Source organism: Mercenaria mercenaria, chromosome 12 (assembly GCF_021730395.1).
Source record: "Mercenaria mercenaria strain notata chromosome 12, MADL_Memer_1, whole genome shotgun sequence".
NCBI lineage: Eukaryota > Metazoa > Mollusca > Bivalvia > Venerida > Veneridae > Mercenaria > Mercenaria mercenaria.
In genome coordinates this window covers 60672851-60693915 of record NC_069372.1, presented here as the reverse complement: position 1 = coordinate 60693915, position 21065 = coordinate 60672851, and the positions used below count along the sequence as shown (strand labels likewise).

General features: G+C 35.1%; 1 protein-coding gene across 2 annotated transcripts in view; it reads right to left on the bottom strand.

Annotated features, from left to right (window-relative positions):
* Positions 1 to 20729, bottom strand: part of LOC123534591 (clustered mitochondria protein homolog) — a 35200-nt gene extending 14471 nt beyond the window's left edge. Inside the window, exons 1-21 of one of the 2 annotated variants that reach the window (XM_045316901.2) lie at positions 20550 to 20729; positions 13805 to 14019; positions 11789 to 11960; positions 10683 to 10826; positions 10075 to 10187; positions 9198 to 9267; positions 8605 to 8689; positions 7794 to 7872; positions 7196 to 7346; positions 6489 to 6625; positions 6146 to 6237; positions 5317 to 5419; positions 4587 to 4707; positions 3878 to 3969; positions 3602 to 3642; positions 3107 to 3240; positions 2488 to 2593; positions 2067 to 2172; positions 1291 to 1420; positions 933 to 1060; positions 459 to 536 (exon numbers count right to left, since the gene is read on the bottom strand). In XM_045316901.2, the coding sequence (XP_045172836.2) occupies positions 459 to 536; positions 933 to 1060; positions 1291 to 1420; positions 2067 to 2172; positions 2488 to 2593; positions 3107 to 3240; positions 3602 to 3642; positions 3878 to 3969; positions 4587 to 4707; positions 5317 to 5419; positions 6146 to 6237; positions 6489 to 6625; positions 7196 to 7346; positions 7794 to 7872; positions 8605 to 8689; positions 9198 to 9267; positions 10075 to 10187; positions 10683 to 10826; positions 11789 to 11960; positions 13805 to 14019; positions 20550 to 20664 (2412 nt within the window). In that variant the 5' untranslated portion in view covers positions 20665 to 20729. Of the gene's footprint in view, positions 1 to 458; positions 537 to 932; positions 1061 to 1290; positions 1421 to 2066; positions 2173 to 2487; positions 2594 to 3106; positions 3241 to 3601; positions 3643 to 3877; positions 3970 to 4586; positions 4708 to 5316; positions 5420 to 6145; positions 6238 to 6488; positions 6626 to 7195; positions 7347 to 7793; positions 7873 to 8604; positions 8690 to 9197; positions 9268 to 10074; positions 10188 to 10682; positions 10827 to 11788; positions 11961 to 13804; positions 14020 to 20115; positions 20258 to 20549 lie in introns of those variants that run through there. The other variant, XM_053520188.1, reaches the window with a different exon arrangement.
* Positions 20730 to 21065: the final 336 nt, after the last annotated feature.

The window sequence follows — 21065 nt, the reverse complement described above, 5'->3', positions numbered from 1 at the left end:
GGCGGTCGATTAACCGGTTCGATTCTATTTCATACAAATGATTAACCGGTTTCAAAATTTTGAAATCGTCCAAGCCCTAACATCAACATCATTAATGATCATATAGTGACATCCAGCTTTTGAAGTTAAGAGTAAGGCATAAGGTGCCTCCAGGCATTATTTTAATCGCAAGCGGGCACTTTGATAGAAACAACAACTTCCATAAGCCCGCTGAATAGCTTCCTCACATCAGATCAAAAAGTATTCTACATCCCAAGCTGGTACTCGGACCAATAGTGGTGAGGAGCAACTGGTTCAAAATCAGCCACCTTAACTGATCCACCACAAAAAGACCCTTTTCCATACCTGTGCCTAAATTGTCAGGCAACATAAACCAGAATAAAAACATCAATCTCAGACTCTGAGAGAGGAAAAAAGATGATGATTTTTGACACTATGTCTTTGAGTACAGTACTTACAAGTGTAGGTATTTGATGAAGTACCAGGAACTCGGCAGCTTCCTTCACAGCTTGTTTCTCCTTCTGTAACATCGTACACTGAAATACACACACATACGTGAATACATGGTAATATCATTTTAAGCTAACTCCAGTCAAGTTACAGTATTTCAGTATAGTTTTCAGAACTAAATCAATTTCTATGATCTAAGACTTGAACAAAATACTGAAATAAAAACTTTCTAGGCTCTTGCTACAGACTTACGCTCTAACTGTATCAATATATCCAATAACTTAATAATTATGACCTTAGTAAATTACAGCTACCAAATGCATACAAAAAAGTCATGTGCATCTCTTTTCTATGTTCTAAATATTAACAGACAGAAAATATCAATACAAATACCGGTGTAAGTTCTAACAAAAACAGCAGAAACAAAAATAAGAAGAAACGACAACATCTGCAAGCATGTATCTTATAAACTATTGGCCTACCTCTGGGTCAGCATGTTTAACATGCTCTTGAAAGACGTCTGGGTTGAAAGTTAGGCTGAATTCAGTTTCACTGAGAGATCCAACAGCCTTTGCCGCTTTTCTAACAATATCTTTACTGCTTTCTTCTACTGTAAATATATCATAAGTTCCAAATAACAACACACATGATACATCACTAGAAGCCATTAACTTTGTAAAACTTATCATGACAGCAGACTGACAACTGGCAACACAACAGCAAGATGTAAAGTACCTTTTATGCATTTGTGTGGTTTATAAAAAGTTCTGAAAACTGAATATGAGCTCACTTAAATTTCTGTGTGCATGGAAATCCATAACACTTCATAAAGAAAAGTACCGGTTTCATTCTCCTTTCCAGTGAGAGCCTCTACAATTTTCTTGGCCTCCTCTGTCTCAGCCTCTGCAGAATCTTTGTCATCTGATTTCTCCTTCTCACCAGGAACAATTGTTTTTGTTGCAGTGATTGCCTGTAAGAAAACACAATAATAATATCATGATGTACATTTCTGTATATCTAATTTAACGAATTACTTTTGCATATGTTAGCAGTAAAAAAAACCTTTGCATCACATTAAATTTATGCAAAGTACTTGATATTATTGTTAAAGTTGATTTCCTGGGCCCAGTTGTTTGAAACTTTAACCGGCTGTTAAACTAACCGCTGGTTAAATTATGATTCAAAACACTAATCTTGATGGGAGAATCTAGTATGATGTTTTGATTCTATTGTAAAGATTTTTCAAAGTTCATAATTCTTAACTCATACATTTGTTTTTCTAAGTCTCCTAAAATGTCGAAAAATAACCCTAAAAGTTAATCAACCGTTAGCTTAATCGCCTGTTAAAGTTTCGAACAGCTGGGCCCAGAAGTGTTGAACTGCTGACATTCAATACAGTTGAACCTGCCTTAGCAGCCACTTGTTTTAAGCAGCCAGTCAGCTTACTCCCCAAACAGACTTTTTGTTCTAAGTTCAACTTGTCTTACAGCAGCCACAAGCCTAAAGCAGTCAAACTGTACCGCTCCCTTCAATGGCTGACAGGTTCTACAGCATATTCAACTAAGAAATCAAGTTGCAGTTTCATCAGAATGTTTGGTAGCATGAGTGTAAGTTACCTTAAGTTTTGATTCTTTCCCTTCTAAATCCTGAGATGCCTTTTTATGCAACTGCATTTGTTGAAAATGATATGCTGCTGTACGTACAAATGCTACATAACGATTTCTGCAAAACACAGAATAGAAATTTGTTATGGGAGGTACTTATTAGTTTAAAAGCAAAGAACAACTATCATGGTAATTTTTTAAACTAGAATAAAACACCAGAGTTACACTGTAGTTCCTTTGGTACTACCGAGCTTCTTAAAAGGAAGAAAACAACAAATATCTATCATTTAAATGGAGAAATAATCCTTCCTGAATACTGTGAAACCATTACTATTCATGGGGGACTAGCTATATTGAAGTTTGTGTCAATCCACAAAATCACATCCCTACAATTACTGACCAAAACAAAATTACATAATTTCAATGTACTTACTCTACAAATGCATCAACCAACTCCTGTCTAAGACAGCACAACTTGTGTCTGTGTTTGAGAGGGTAACCATGGTTTTTCATATCATTTGATAATTCATCTGCTGAAACTGAAATACAAACCAATTTTTACCAACTGCTCTTTGAACATTTCAATATAAGTTATGAAGAACATAATGATGCATTTTTAAATTCTTCTTACTATTAAGTTTGATAAACTGTAAACAATTTAAAATCTGAATATCCAACATGTTCTAACCATATGACTACAATGGGCTCCTTGCTTTGGCAAGTATCTGCTACAATTACACAGTAAATTGGTTCTATTCTATGGTTTCAATACGCTTATTTCAATATCTATTGATGTGCACATTGCCAAGTCCATATTCCCTGCAACAATACAGCAATCTTTACTGCTAATACCAGGAAGCGGACTCGAGAGTGGTTCAAATAAGCTTTAAGCTTTCATCACAATCGAGCTGAAATAAATTAATATAAACTAAACTAAACTAAACTATACTAAACTAAACTAATACCTTTGTTTTCTCATCACATGTCACACTGAAAATACAGCCTTTATCTCAACACAAACCTATTATAATTAAAATTAAAATACCACATACTTTCGGAATAGTTAACATCCGGTGGGAACGTCCTCAGCAGATCTAGTACGTAATGTCTCTGATCATTTCCCACAATTCCCTTACATTCTATTGATGAATACAATTCTACTTCTTCGCCTTTCTCATTTAGCACCCTGTTATAGTGAATAAAATTTAGCAATTTATTACACAGTACCTTTACTAGTGATGCAATGTCTTTGAATTGTTTCTTTAATGAGAGAGAAAGTATACTGAGGCAATAATTCAAGTCTGAAACTTTGACTTAAGACTTTAAAATGTCAAGTTAACCTTGTTACTATCACATATTGTAATGAAACTTTGTATGAACGAGCCTTCTATAGCCACAGACAGCTTTGTACAAGTTCAGCTTTATAGGATTACTAAAAACAAGATACAGCAATCAAAATATTTAAAATTCCTAAATGTAGGTCTTAATTTCCGACCTTTAATATAGGCACCAAAAGAAATATGAATGAAAAGTGAAAGCAGACTTACTTGTGTGGTCTGATCTTTAACTGACTAGCTGACTTTTGTAACTGAAACACAAACAAAATGCAACACATAATTCCAATACCTTAAAAATTTTCATAAATCCAAGTAAATTTTATGCAAAGATGTGCACAAAACAGAGAATGTCATTATGTCAGAGACAAAACAATTTTTATGCCTCTCTGACAGCCAACAAACATAAATGCCTCTTGTAACTGCTGCCCATTAATAAATGCTTTACCGGTATTTATTTTACAATCTAAGCTAAGAGGTTTATCTTACCAATTCCTTGTATTTATCATTTGTGACAACTGTTTTCCCGAAGTCTATAGAACCATACACAACTGACTGCTCTTGTTCCCTCTCCAATATACCTGTAATATTTCACATAAATATTGTAAAACACATATACAAGCTACATTATTATGAATGCTTGCAACAGTCTAGTCATAAGAGCATTTTGCTGTAGTATACTGATTTATATGTACTGATTTGGTTTCCTGGCCTACTTTATGGTCACAGACCATTTCTTGTAAATTCAGTAAACCTTAGTTCAAGTACCGTGTGGGTGTGTGGACATAGATTATAAGTAATTCACATATGTCTAACATCAATAATGGAGAAAATTCAAGTAGCACATTGATTCAACATTGCAGAGAAAATTTTATAACTAAAAGGTTCAACATTCTAATTTTAAAAGGCTCATATATACCAAGTAACCAAATAATATCTGAAGTTCAGAGGGTAAATGGGCTGCTAACATCCTGGTAATATTTTTTTTTGGTTGTTTTTGGGTGGGTCTAACATTGCACCGACAGATGTATAGTATTAGAGTATAATGGCGACTTTTCAGCTCCGGTGGTTGAGGAAGACCCCAGGTGCCCCTCTGTGTATTATTTCAGCATATGCAGTCACCTGGGTAGAAACACCGACCTTCCGTAACTTGCTATTATTGAGAGGGTGGATTATACTTTTATTTCATGATAATTACCTGGTATAATTGACTGTGCAGTGATCCTGTACCCTCTATAATCTACTACCACTGTACCGAGGGTGTACATTCCCTCGATATCTGTGTTGAAATATGCTCTTACACCCTGCAAATCATTGCCCTGAAATCAAAGGTAACAAAAATCTATAAATAACAAAATTTAAGCTACAGGGAAAGATGATACCAAACATGCTATAATTTAACTCAAACTGTGTTAAAAAAATCTATAAACAGAGATAACCTGGTAAGACTTATTTTCAGGTCAAATGTTGTAGTGTATTTTTAACATATAAGTAAAAGAAAGATTCTCCAAAGTATGATCTTAATACCAGGGATGAGAATGGCTTTCATCAAAAATCTCTTGAAAATTTACGTGGGGGTTTTGGGGGCTGTGTAGGCCCCGTCAGGGTCCAGGGGTGCAACCCTGGTAGGAGACTAGGGGGCAAAGCCCATGGAAAATTATAGGGGTTAAGTCCTTTTCAACAGATTTAAATGCTTCTCCTGGCATTTACTACTCTTCAACCATATGCAATTAAGCTGTCACACAATGTACACAGAGCTTTGCCAGGTATGTCAATTATATTAACGAAGTCCGGCACTTTGATTTTGAAAACAAGGGAGACAAAAATGCCTTTAACCGAATTTTTTGCTATCCAACCAATGTTTTTTTTTATATTTTGCTATATGTTCCCCAATTACACAGAGTTTCAAATACTACAACTGAACTTACTGGTGCAGCATAAGCAGCGTAATCTCCACCAAAATCTTTATAATGATCTCTCACATCAAAGCCAAGACTAAAGAATATGTTGTTCCAGATAAACATCTGATTCCTGAAAAATAAACAATTTTCATTGAAAGGAATTATATTTCTCCCTTTTCTTAACCAAGGAACACTCAAATACAAGCAAACTGACCAAATATTGTAAGTCTAATATACTGCTTCAAAATGAGTATTCTATTTTCAACAGCTATTAAATCTTTTAAACCTCATAGCTCATTATCTTTTTCTCTTGCTCTTTTGCTTTTTATGATTACAGCGTCCAACAACATTTTAAGACACGATTGGAATCAACATGCAGAAAGCATCAACAGTAAACAATTTACAGTAGGATTTTCAGTGACCTTTGTGGTAAAGGTCACAGATATAAATTTATTAGTGTAATATCACATGAAAAAAGATGTAGTCTCCAGAGTTATAGAAGGACTAGCAGTATTTTTTGTAAATTTCTGAATGTCGCTGAATTGTGTAGATATAAACTGCTTACTATCGGGTTCGTAAGTTTTACTGGAAAGTTCACTTTGAATCATACTATACCATTTAACAAATGAGCCGCGCCATGGGAAAACCAACATAGTGGCTTTGCGAACAGCATGGATCCAGACCAGCCTGCGCATCCGCTGACGGTTTCTCTAACTGCAATATGCACTGCTGGCGAACAGCATGGATCCTGACCAGACTGCGCGGATGCGCAGGCTGGTCTGGATCAATGCTGGTCGCAAAGCCACTATTTTGGTTTTCTCATGGCGGGGCTCAAATATAAACTGATAGAACATACTTGGCCTCATCTCCAGGATTAATGGCCATCACATTACCATCTATGACAGACTGTGCACCTCTGGTTGCTGCAGCAACAAAATCACTGTGTACCTAGAATAACAGGTAATAACGTGACAATCATATGATCATATTTCTTGACAAGATTTAAAAAAAAATCAATATATATATAACAACGTTCAATTTCTAAAAAGCAACAGAAAATCACATTTAAATATAAAAGTCATAATAATATTAGTCTTTATCAAGGAATGTCTGACAGATATAATATCAAGAAAACAATCACAAAATAATTTTATAGATCAAAGTGGAGCAGAGATCATTTCAAGAGCTGTTATACTAACTTTGAATATAGCTCTCTCCCTGATGAGCCTTTCTGGCAGGGCTTTACGAGGAAGTTCTCTTGTGGTCTGAATCTCTTCATTCCAATCTCTTGTTTGACCAGGAATATGTTCCTCATATCCAAGGCGTGTAGAAAAAGCTGTAACGAAAATTATACTAAGCTCATGCTAAAAATAGATGCATCATGTTTAGTAAATCAAACTATTACATGTAATTTGCATTTTTAAAAATAATAATTGCAGTCATCAACATTTTAGGTCTTTCAGTAAAATCATATTACTCTACTCTGTACATAATCCTTTTCAAATGAGCTTAAGGCAAAAAATACTGCATTAATTGCAAAAATATCTAAAACTGGAAAGTAAGAACATAATTTGCTGTGGACCTAAATCTTCCAATCAAACAAATAGCAAATGTAAAAATTTCAGCTGAAAAAAATTCAGGTCACTAAGTGTCTTTCCTCCTTTTACTGGAGGAAGACAAAATCCATCCAGCATTATTTCAGACACTCAAGGCACCTGGGCAGAAATTCATCCCTCTGTAAGCCACCTGAATGACTTCCTCACATGTAAAAGTTTTTGTTCTGAATCCTCAGTAATGAGGGTTGAATGATATGAAGCCAGTAACCGCTCAGTCACAATGGCCACCTACAATCTCAACTACATGTATATACTACACTGAATGAACACAGCAAATAAGTAGAACATACCATCCTCTGCCCTAATGTAGTCTACAGTGTGTTCCTGTATTGGAGCCATCCATGTGTACACCTGATATGGTGTAGGTACACGTTCAAACGGGTGCTTCTGTCCACGTTTCTTCAACAACATTGAGAAGTTCCTTTTGAAAGAAAGACTTAACTGCAAAGAAAATCATATGTTTTTAAAATATTCATCTATCATTCTATTTTTTTTTTCCAAAAATAAAACAGATTTGAACACTTCTTGCATGCTAATGCCACCGGAAATTCTGCAATAATTTGATCCATATGAATGAGGTATTGTTTTATTTTGTTAACAGTTAAACGCTCGATAAAACAATTTATCAATGGGAAAGGTATATAATTCACAATACACGAGACATCTCTGTAATGTTTAAACCACAAAGTCTCAAATTCAATATATACATGTATCTGTAAACATGCACACATAAATCCAAAGGCTGAAAAAATATGCTCCAACATGACATATCATAAGCCTTTGGGTCCTTCTATGGAATAAACTCACAAACTGCATCACTGAAGTTTGCGCTAACCAGTAAGGAAATACTTTAACAAGAAATAAAAAGAAGAGTTTAAACTATCTTACTTGATTAAGCAGTTCTATCAGTGTATGTGAAAGGAATTTTTGTGCTGCAGCTCTTGGATTGAAAACATCCTCTGTACATCTGAAAATATACAAACACACTGTGAAATAATATATATTCATGGGAGACTGATTTTAGTGGATTTCTTGGTTCAGCCAATTGACAAAATTAGTTCCAGTGAATAAATCAAATTTCCATTTCATTTTGTCCTGTAAACTGGAAATCCACAACATTATCTATGGCTAAAACCATGAAATATTATAGCAAAATTAAGATTTCACCTTTCTTTGTCAGGTACTAGGAGAAAAGGATATCCTGGTTTGTAGTTAGCAATGATTTATCATCAGATTTTTTCATGCTTTGCTTTTGTGTAAGACCTTCTTATAAACATGTTCTCTTCAGAACTTGGAAAATTTAGACTTCATAGTCTTGGAGTTATGGATGGATATAATAAATTGTGAATGAAGCCATCTGACATTGTCACAAAATTTCAAGGATAAAATGCCATATACATGTCTATTTTCTCTCTAATACAAGTTTTGTTGAGTTTTAAGTCAAAAACACAATGCTGGTCATATGGCAACTTTCCCACTTTTAATGGTGGAGGAAGACATCAGGTGCCGCTCATGACATTATTTCAGACAAGCTGTGCACCTGGGTAGAACCATCAACCTTCTGCAATGGTCCTTTACACAGCAGGAGCAAAGCTTAAACATACAGAGATTAAAGGCAAGTAGTTCAAACTCAGCTATTGTAACTACTGTAACCACTCGACCAAAGTGGTCCACTCTAATCATAAGAAATTTTACATACTGGTTGACAAAGAATCCTCTAGTTGAAGCTGTGATATGGTATTTCTTGTCTTCTAGTGTTACAGCATACAGATATATAAGATCACCTGCAATCATATATATAATTTACAACTGAAGAAAATATAAATCATGATGCATTCTGAATCTCTATATATATTATCCATCTATAAAGTTATCATACCACCCAGGTGAATAACTGTAAAATTTGAAAAATCACTTGCCTAAGTAACAATTTACTTGTCTTTTTTCCTGCAATAAACAGGGCATTTACACTTAATACCTACAATCGATTATTCCATAATTTTGTGTTGTTTTTGTTTCATTTAAAGCTCTGTTAGATTTCAATGAATTTTATAACTGCCATGATGACCATGTAGAGAACATTTTCTAAGCTTCTAGATTGAACTTTAATAGTGACTGACTCAGTTAATCAAGAAATAATCTTGTAGCATCTATTCTCTTCAATTTGTTATGTTAGAATGCTTACACGAATAGTGCTTGACAGCTTCATGAAGATCTATATGCAAGCTATAAGACATTCTTAAATAAATGACTACATTACATGCTGAAATCTTCCATTATAAGATAACATACCATGCATTTTTCTGTTGCCAGGTGGTGGGTTCCAACCACTGAGTGTGAGTACTTTTAAACACGGGGGAGTCTGAAAAATACCAAAGGACTTCAATTTATAAAATCATAATTATGGAAGTTTGACTACAAAAAATATCAGATTTCAGCCATCCTTGTACAAACAGTGAAATCACAATGTCTGTTACTCAAACTTTAAAAGTGTCTGCTGTTTAATATTGAACTGAACATATCCTACTTAGAGCAGAATTTTACGACAGCCCCTATATATCAATATATTATGCCATAAATTTATACAACCAAGTATGGAGACCGGAACATCTCCAGCATCAGACTGGTTGTTGAAACTGGCCAATGGCAAGGCAGCATTCCTAGACTGGTCTCTAGATTCAATTCTATATACCAAATTCAGATAAAAACCAGAGCTGCTTTTGAGAAAAGCACATGTCTCCCACAACTGCCTAATCATCTGAATAGTAGTATGAGTCAACCATGCACCAAAACCTCAAATGCCATATCAGATTTTCAGTGCTTTGATTATCAAAATCAAACAAGTTTCAAGGGCCATAATTCCGAAGTGCCTGGGCCAGTTTACCTAGTTATCAAACTTGGCCGAGGACTTATTGGCAAACTCATTTTGTTCAAGTTTGGTGAAGATCGGATGAGGAATGTTCAACTTAAAGAGTGCGGACAATATTAATGACAGACACACACACACAGACAGGAGAAAATCAATATGTCTCCCACACCACTGTGTGGTGAAAGACATAATTCAGGAACAGTCATCAAAAGTAGTAAATATAAACTATCATCAACTTTCACCTCAACTGGTATTAAATAAATATGTATTTTTACCTATCACTTTCCCTATCAACCTTACCTTTAATTCCTTAATATTTGGGTGCAGAGGTAGCAATGGCCTCTCCTTACTGCCCGGCATGATACAGTCTGGTGGAGTACAGTCCAGAGAATCCTGTTTGTGAGCTTTCTTCTCTATAAATATTGAAATCTAATGATTTTTAACAACTATTCTGATTCCTAATTTTGTTTAGATGTATCGTCTTCACTGAAAATGTTAATCTTCAAATGTTACAAATAGTATAACATTTCAATAATTTATAAATGAACGATACATTCAATTTTTTCTATGCAGTTTACTCAAGTTCTCCATTGATTTCTTTTCACAGTGTAAACTCACTAAAGTGAACACCACTTTGTGGGAATAATAAAATGTGTTTGTTGTGCAAAGACAGATTGTTGCTCTTGGGAAGTTTTTTCTAAGAAATTTATATTCCAAACAAGATAATATTTGTCTTTGTAGAGGACTGTTTTCTCTAACGAGTTGTTGTTACAGAGGTTTTATTGAATTTTTAAATTCAAATTCAAATTCAATTCTTCGCATGAAAACACTTACTAAGAAATTTAATCTTGCACTAAGAGAATAGTTGAGTTGAAAACCAACATTCATGTAATTGTAAAATGATTTACCTAGAATGTCTCCTGCAGTTATAATGTTGAGGAAGGACACAGAGTTACAGTCAACACCAGCATAAGCATCTCCTGGATCTACCGACTTCAGCAAGTCCCGAATATGTCTGAGGTGTATACGTGCTTCACGAATTGTGTAGGGTTCTGAAACATATGCAAGGATTTACTTTCATTATAGTTCTCAAAAATGTTACAAGTATAACCACTATCAACAGCTAAGTGTCAAACAGATGTAATTTAAATAAAATAAGGAAGTCTATACAACTATTTTGTACTTCAACCTTGATATGATACCCTTTGCCATGCTTACAAAAAGTTGTAGAGATAGAATTAACACTGGAAATAAGTTACAGAACAAATACAAAAGATATCAGTCATTTCAACATCAGTTTTTCTAAATATCAAATGATGTTTTACAAGTTTTCGATTCAGAAATGATTTTTTTTCGGAGTTCATGCAAAATGAACCACAAAATAGGATCGGCAAATCCATGAATCGCACTAGCAGTCATGTTTAATTTGCCAATAATATAATTTTGTTCATTTCGCATGATTTCTGAAAAAATAAATTCATATCTTATATTTACATTATATTTTCTTCCATTTTGAAAACAAAGTTTTATTATAAATTGCACTTATTTTGTTGTATTTAACATTAAATCAGCTTCCTGGTCATTCTGTTCAGTAGATAGAACAACTATGACATAATCTAAGGAACGTTCTCCATGACTACATGTGAATGTCTTCAAAACAGCGGCACGTTATCATAACTTTGGCACATTTCCTTTTGAAGTTCATACAAAATGAAAATCATAACTTTCAATAGAACGGAAAGGGAGAATGTAAATATTAGTGTGACAAACACACCTTCTCATCATGTTTTATACATTTATGTGAAGTTCATGGGATTACCGTAATCACTTTAAAGTTATGGCTGAGAGGAAAATTTTCTAAGCCAAGAGAGAGTGCAATCCAAATATGTTTTCCATTTTAAGCAAAAAAAAAAAAAACCCAGTCCCTTTACAATTATTTTAAAGCTTAAATGCTTATGATAAAACTGTTTATATAATTTAATTTTCAGAAGTAGTTTTGGATCTAAACAATTACCTTCAACAACTTTTATTACAGAGCCCTCTTTCAATCCTTCAATGCTCTTTAATTCAGCAAAGTTGTCAAGTGTCTGTCCGTCAAGCTGGAGGGAAAAACACGTCCTGTGACATGTATCTTCCCGATCCATCAAAACTTGATGTATCTCTTGAACCAGTTCCATAGAACTCACCTGAATTTAGATAAAAGTTCACTTTTAAAAAATGTTGTTGCTCTCACTCTTTTTGAATCTGCATTTTTTTTTTAAAAATGTTCAAATAATTGTCCATCGGCAAGATTGTATAAGCCTATACTCCATGGTTTGCAACCAGTCTAAATATGCAGCCTTGCCATTGGTCAATTATCCAATTTATGTTCCGAAACAACTAATAAGATGTTGGGGTTTCAAGATCAGTTAGAAACTCGACAACTGAAGAACAGGATCGGGCTGCTTAGAGCAGACAGTGGTTTAATACAGGCTAAAACTTCAAAACAAGAGGGTCATGATGACCCTAAATCGCTCACCTGAGTAATATGAGCCACATGTTTCAAATGGCAAACTGATGCTAAAATATTAGAAAGTAGGTCAGTAGGTCACATTCATGGTAAATGAAAGTCAGTTTTAAGATCGGTATGCAAAATTGTACAAGTCATCCAAATTTCAAGGCTGTATCTCAAAAAAACAAGAAAGTAGGTCAGTAGGTCAAGGTCATAGTAAGGTGACATGTAATCACTTGGGTACATCAGGTAAATATAATTTTAAACACTCTAGGAAATATGATCTGATAATTTTTGAAGTATTTTTTCCTATATAACTCATATAACAAGTGACCACTAGGGCGGGGGCCTCTTATAACCCCAGGGGCATAATTTGAACAATCCTGTTAGAGGTCCACAAGGCAATGATACATACCAAATATCAAAGGCCTTGAACTTTCAGACAAAAAGATTTTTTTTTTTTCCCTATATAAGTCTATGTTAAACTTGGGACCCCCAGGACAGGGCCTCTTTTCACCCCAGGGTAATAATTTGAATAATTTCGGTAGAGGACCACAAGGCAATGCAACACACCAAATATCAAAAGCCTAGGCCTTGCAGTTTCAGACAAGAAGTTTTTCCCTATATAAGTCTATGCAAAACTTGGGACCCCCTATACGGGGCCTCTTTTCACCCCTAGGGCACAATTTGAACAATCTTTAAAGAGGACCATAAGGCAATGCTACATACAAAATATCAAAGGCCTAGGTCTTGTAGTTTCAGACAAGAAGATTTTTAAAGTTTTTTCCTATACAAGTCTATGTAAAACTTGTGACCCCCATGGCGGGGCCTCTTTTCAACCAAGGGTAAATAATTTGAACAATTTTGGTAGAGGACCACAAGGCAATGCTACATACTAAATATCAAAGGTCTAGGTCTTGTGGTTTTAGACAAGAAGATTTTTAAAGTTTTTTCCTATATAAGTCTATGTAAAACTTGTGACCCCCAGGGCCGGGCCTCTTTTCACCCCAGGGGCACAATTTGAACAATCTTGATAGAGGACCATAAGATGATGTCACATGCCAAATATCTGGCTCTACGTCTTGCGGTTTTGGACAAGAAGATTTTTAAAGTTTTTCCTTTCAGGTGCCATGGCAACCAGAGTTCTGCATGGAATTAATTTCTTTGAAGAATTTTGAAAGGGGACCACCTAAGGATCATTCCTGTGAAGTTTGGTGTAATTCTGCCCAGTGGTTTTCAAGAAGAAGATTTTTTAGAAAATGTTGACAGACACACGACGCACAACGGACATTGAGCGATCACAAAAGCTCACCATGAGCCTTTGGCTCAGGTGAGCTAAAATGCCTGTTGATATGCATGAATCTAATAAGGACCTGCAGCATTGCCTACCACAGAAATTTTCATTAGTTTTTAGGTACTAGCTATAGAATCTGTTTTGTTTTATTACATTTTAGATGTGAATAAATACTGTACAGCTCATTCAAATTTATTAAAACAAATTGCTAAATTCATCTACTTATTATTAATTTGTATACATACCGGTAGTTCAAATTCCTCGACTCCTGGGCACATAATAGTAACATTAAATCCTGTATCCTGTATCAACAGCACTTCTTGTTCCTTGTTTTCCTCACTTTCCTTCTCTCCATTATTCTCCGTCTTTTCTTCTTTCTCTCCATTCGTTACTGTTGTATCTGCAGATTCCATGCTGCCATTCATGTGTGATGTTTCTCCATTCATTCTTACAACTTCAACTGTATATAATTATAAGGATACCATTCTGTTACATGTAACATAATATATTTCCATCTGCTTAAATTAAATGTGTAACATACAGAATATTTCCAATTAGTGGTAGAGCAATTAATTACAAAGATAATACAATTTTGTCAATGGATCAATATTGAAACAAATAACCAGTCTACATTGTACTCTACAATCATTGTCTTTGAAAAGTTTGAAAGACAGAAAAGTATGTTACACTACTGGAAAATCTTGTCATTATTAGAAATTGTTCACCTTTGTCTGTCAGTATCACTGTTAAGTTTTCAGTGATAAGATATTTTGAACTTATTCTAGCTCAGCAACTTAACTGGAATACATAAAGCTGACTATCCAACACAGAAGTGACTTGTCACATCATAAAACAGGGGTGTCACTGACAATGCATGTGAGCTCTGCTGTCATGTTAAATGGGTCTTCTGGTTACAACAGTAATTATCTTTAAACAGATTCTTAGTAAGCATTATTCAGCAAAATGATCGTTTCTGGTGTGACAACACACATATATATATCTAGAATCACTCTGAGCATCTATTTGCTCAGCATGATCCAGTCACAAAGTTTCAAACATTCAGCATGTGGTAAAGGCAGTACAAGCTGATCCCACTGCTAAATACCCTGACCTACCACTGTCATTCTACAATGATAAACTTAAATCAAGACTTCCTATTATAATCTAGACATTTAATCAGCTTATATGATATAATTTGGCTCAATGTTTTAATCCTCTTTGACTTGAAGCTTAACTTTTCAAGCCAAGACGAAACAATTTTTGACAAAAAGCAATTTTTCATCATAGTTCAACTTTCGTTCAAGTACTGGTAAACTAGAATTGCGAGGTGACAAAATAGGCCAACGTCATTTGCTTCTACAAACATTAAGACTTTCAGTATATATCAACTATATGTGTAACAGTTCAAACAAACATACATTTCCAACATACTTATTTATTTATTTATTTTGTTGGGTTTAACGTCGCACCGACACAATTTTAGGTCATATGGCGACTTTCCAGCTTTAATGGTGGAGGAAGACCCCAGGTGCCCCTCCGTGCACTATTTCATCACGAGCGGGCACCCATTTCCAACATACAGCATGTATTCAGTCACGCAACAAGCTGTCCATAAGACAGCGTAAATTTTGTACTTGACCAATGAAAAAATTTAAGTCTAACAAGGGCCGTAACTAGGTACGGCTTACATAAAATATATCTTAATACACTTTATTATAAACTAAAATTATATTACAGCAACGCTAACAACTTGCACACAAAACTTTCAACAAAATTTTCTTAATTCAGATGAGGGCAAATACCTTGCATAAAAAACTTTCACTGAAATGTGATGCTGATGCTTTGGTGAGCAGAATAGATCTAAACACTAAATACTAAAGATACTCTGGAAGCACAGGACGCAATCAGGACTAAAATTATACAAGGATTTTCGAGAATATATTCAAGAAAGGTAATGAAATATGCCCAAGGACACTTCTTTAAATGAAGCTAAAAAACGTTTGTCAACAGTCTTTTGTTAACCTAACTAAGAGAGTTCATGGATCCTTCACCAGTACTGACTTGCTTTCTGCAAATAACTAATAACTTCCCCGCAAGAATCAGGGGTGGTTTACAAATGACCTCAGACATGTCGTCTTCTTTCAAAATGTCACAAAAAATAACACAGTACCCTGTGATCGAACTCATAACCCTTTAGAGCCCTACCTACTATGCTCATTGTACAGGCTAAAAAACTTATATAGAGAGAAGTAACATTTAGTACGTAATAGAATAGTACCGTATGTATACATTTGCAAGCAGACTAGCATATAAGAGTCAAATATCAATATCTAACAATACTTAACACTAATAGTGTTAACACACAACTTAATTTTGAGTCACTTTATTTCAAATACATTTATTCAAATCAACAAGGCACTATTCAATAAAGATTTTACTGATATGTCTATACATGGTGTCTTATTTCCCAAAACGAGATATGGAGATATTCAGCAAACAGATGTATTTGCCGTTATCACAGTTGTTAAATTTTATCTTTCTTATGGTTCAAAGGGGCCTAGCAATCATCATAAGGGATCAATAGACCCTGTGATTTTTGGATGTCAAAACTGGGACACGTTCTTTAGTTACTTAAATTGAGCATGAACAGTTTGTAACTGTTACAAAGTTGCGTGCTCCTAACAAAGAAGGCTGCACTGTCTCAAATTTCATAATGAGAAAATCAGCTGACTGGCCCATATGGAAATTGTCTGAATCCCTTTACATATCACATAATGCTTTTAACCAGCATCAAGAGATCTCCCTAGAGCATGCTCCCCGACCAGTACAAAATGCTTATTACATGTGAACACTCTCGAAACTTGCAGTTTACATCAATAAGAAAATTTTACATTTTTAAAACAAACATTTCAACATATTATAAGGAACTGTGATCTTGGAAGACCCCAAGTATACATGTAGCACAGAAATGTCAGGGTATAAAAGAATCCTACGAAATTACATCAAAGCTGTTTTTATGTAGGATCCCCAGGTGAGTTGTAAACTGTAAACTTTCAACCCGAGATTCCTTTTCCTGGAGAATGAAATCTCTCTTTGCTCCACAGAAAAATACCTGTGGCAATTCTCATGTTTTTCTGCTAGTACATTTTGATGCAGATCTGTGCACTGTTTATCTCTTTTACAACAAGTAACTCTATTCTAGCAGATGCTATTTGACATTAAGGTGCTATTGTACTAGGTACAGCTGTCAGTATGACCTCTTCAAACAAAGACTCTGGCATATTTTATGTATTCAGTGTCAAAGTCTGTGTTTCTGAAACACATCAAAAATGACAAAAAAAGTACTTTTCAATTTTTATTTTCTTGATGTTCTAAGGTAATAAACGTGTGCCCTGTTCTGATATTTTTGACATAAAAAATCTTGCTCTTTTTATGTATAATACAGAAAGATAACTAACTACAACAATGTACATTTAACCCCGACCATATGCCATTACATCAAAATGAACAAGCAACTGACAACTCCCACCAGAAAGTGAAGGTGAAAAAAATGGCCTTAGATTCTTTGTCTTCAGTAAATCATAATGGAATGCTATCAGAAATTTGAACCTACAAGCTTCTGACTGGAGTCTTGCACTCCTGACTACAAGTGTGCAATTACTGTGTTTAAACTCCTATTCTCACTAGTAAGTAGCAACATTAAGTTATAACGTAGTTTACTCATGGTTTATCTATCTGTCTGTCTGTCTGTCTGTCTTGCATTAATATGACAACCAATTCAACCTTGTGCAAGGGCTTTAAACATATCTGACATGGTGTTGTCTTTAGCTAAGAGCACAGTAATTAAAATCAGTACGGTATGAGAACATGCTCTCAACTGTATCATTTTAATATTTATGAACCCTTGTTTTAGCATTCAAGCTGACCTGGTCATTGTAAGTTGAGACTGTTGTTTGTCCAGTATTCTGATTCATGCATGTATAAACTTAGGATGGGGTGTCTTATTTCAAAAGACAAAAGCCTGTTTAACCATTTATCATCTCTCCGCCCTGCTGACTATGCCTGAAAAGATGTCCACAAGTCTATACAGTCGACATTGTATTAAGAGACCACCCAAGGGACTGCTAAGATGTGGTCTCTTAATGGAATGGTCTTTTAATGAATTTCAGTCAGATGAAAAGGAAATTTTTTTTAACTGTTAATGTAACTGTATTTATTATGAACATACATGTATAGTTTCAAAATCTGTTTTAACATTGTGAACACTTTTCTAAGTCCACAAACCATGAAAATTATGGCTAGATTGTTTGTCAGTTTGACTGATACGTGCAAAACGTACTCGCTAATTACACAGATGAAGAAATGCCCGGTAGAATTTTGGTACCCGGTCACTTTATAGATACTTTTGTCAAATATTTAAAAATAATTTTATCGTTCGGGACTACACTAGTGTGGTCGCTAGTCGTTTAATAGAAAAGTCGTTTACTGGAATGAATTTATATACTGAAAACGTTCGGGAGGTATTTTGACTGGTCGTTTAATACAAAAATCGCTCAATACAGGTGGTCGCAAGTACAATGTCGACTGTACTTCCTGCAGAACCAGGGTTTTCTTTACCAAGTGGGGAAGGGGCCCAGACTTGTGATTGGGAGAAAAAAAAATAGCTCGGCATTTGGGCAAAGGGGAATAAAAAACCAGATGTAAAGTCAATTTTTGGGGAAAACTGCACGTGACCTTGACCTTTGAGCTAGTGAAATGGTTTTGCGCAAGACACATCGTCTATCCATGCTTATCATTTGTGCCAAATTATTTTGAAATCGGACTATGTAATGTTAGCATGTCAAAGTTATGGACTGGACATGAAGACCACATTATCAGTATATATGTAGTGAAAATTGGCTAAGCTGAACCAAGGACTATGACCTTGACCTTTGAGCTTGTGAAATGGTTTTTGCACATGACACATTGTCTATCCATGCTTATCATTTGTGTCAAATTATTCTGAAATCGGACCATACAGGTCAAAGTTATAATCCGGACACAAAGACCACAATGTAGTGAAAATTGGCCAAGTTCAACCAAGGACTGTAACCTTGGTCTTTGAACTAGTGAAATGGTTTTGCGCACGACACATTGTCTATCCATGCTTATCACTTGTGTATTCTGAAATTGGACATGCATGTCAAAGTTATGGCCCGGACAGGAACACCACCCTTTCCCGAACACACACACACAAACACACACATGGACGGGTAACACTATATGCAACCCCCACCCCATTTTATGGCGGAGGCATAAAAAAACTTAACCCCCCAAAAATGTTTAAGGGACATAACTTTGTAATATGGAGAAATCAGGAAACAATTTAAACAAAAAAAAGAGAATAACTTTGTAAAAAATGAAAAATAGAGTTATGGAACCTGTGCACTGCATGTCAGAACATCACAGTGAACAGTGTGTGAAGTTTCAATCAAATCCCATCAGTGGATCCCTGTGAGAGATACCAGCAAACATACACAACCATCAAGAGCTGTCACAGAACAGCAACACTCGACATTTCAGCAGCCTTGTCAAATGAATGAATATAAAAGTTGAAAAACGGGCATAATTTTGTTAAAAAGAGCAAACCAGTCATGGAACCTGTTTAAAGTATGTCAGCCCATTACAGTAGAAAAGCTTGTGAAGTCTTACCAAACACTTGACTGATTATTTTGGTAGTTCTGTAATATACACAAATATGACACATTTTGGAATATATTTACACATTGTAATCTGTGCTTTTTCACTTGGGACTTTTAGCGAACATTGACATTTAAGCTGGTAATACTAATTTGAAATATAAGCATCCTAGTGGATGAATGTATTTTACATTAAATTATTCAGTATAATCAAACTGGTCATTACATTATCCAGAAGAAATCTGTTATGCATTACCAGAAGCAAACAGTAAAGGTCTAAATATTGCATTATATATCACACATGCTGAATTAAACACTCACTGATTGGTTTGTCAGTCAATAGTCAAAACTTTTATGTAATGTCCCAAGGACTGAGGGCTAGTACTTTTGACTACTATTATTGACCTAAAAACCATTCAGTTTGCTTACATTACATCAGAAAAAAAATAAGTTTCTGACCACAGAATAAATGGCAAGGCAACTGAAAAATAGCCTATGACTAGATGGCAAGGCAACGGAAGAATGGCCTATTTGCTCGTCACCAAGATAAATCCGGATTCAACTTAGAAAAAGGCCAACAATTCATATTTTCAGTAGTCAATATAGTCATTTGTACTTAATAGCGATACAAAAGACTGAAATAATTGTTCGTAATTAGTCTCATGAGTTATGTTCAGAAATATTCGACCCTTCTGTAATTATTATTCATTGATTTTTGTTTCTCACGCTTATTTCAGTCTTTCAATTGAAAAAAGGTGTTTTCCGTACTAGAGACAAGGTTTAGATCAAGAATATGTTTCTAAATCTACGTGAAATTTCTGAGTTGTTAAAAGCACTGTAAAAACAACAAAAATGTCCAAAACAATCTAAATTCTGACCTTTGTGACCTTGATAAATAAACAATCCAGTGAGAACAACACAAATATAAATCACTATATCAAGTAAACTACTGTCAAGAAGTACTCGTTAACATCGCACAAAACAACTGCCAGGTGCGCATAAGTGTTGCATAAGAAAAAATGTTTCATAATACAGCCAACGAGACTTCCATGTTGGAAATGACCTTGTCAGAATCGCTGACTCTTTTGTCCACAATTCCCATACTAAAAATACATTTTTCAAGATGAAAGCATTCTTTTAAACATTTCTAATTAAATTTCATCGTCTCCTTTTCCAGCTGAAGCTGTGAAATTACCCTGACATTGTCAAAAACAAGATGACATGTGCTGCATAATATCCTCTCAGCTGACTGAAAATAAACCCTGCATGACCTTCGAAAACAAACTGCAAAAACATGCTAATTTTAGCTTACCGTCGCCGTTCAATGACACTGCGGCTTTGCTGCCTGAAGCACATTCATTTTCTGGCTTTTCCTGAGTAGACTGTTCCTTATTTTCGTCGGATTCGGATCCGGGAATTCCAGCCATGACAGATCTTTTAGCCGAACACGTGTGTTGTGTTGCGATTCCCAGTTCCTATTTTTAGCATAAATATTCTCTACGCTCACGTGATTATTTAGTCACGGTTGAGGGACACCTCACGTATTCGGCGAGTAAATATGAAAAAAAAGTATGAAACACATTCGGACATAGCAATTTGAACATTTTTTTTAATTCAGAAACAATATTAATAATAATAATTTTAAACAGAATACAGCTATGGCGTGCCTTTCTTTAGTCCGAGAATATTTTCGACGAAGGTCAAATGTTCTGACGCAAGTATCAAGTATATATAGTGCACCTGTCAATATTTTGCCCGCCCGGGGGAGCGGCGGCATACACGGGACTTTAGACAGAAGACCATTCCCGACAGGCGGGAATTTGACAAA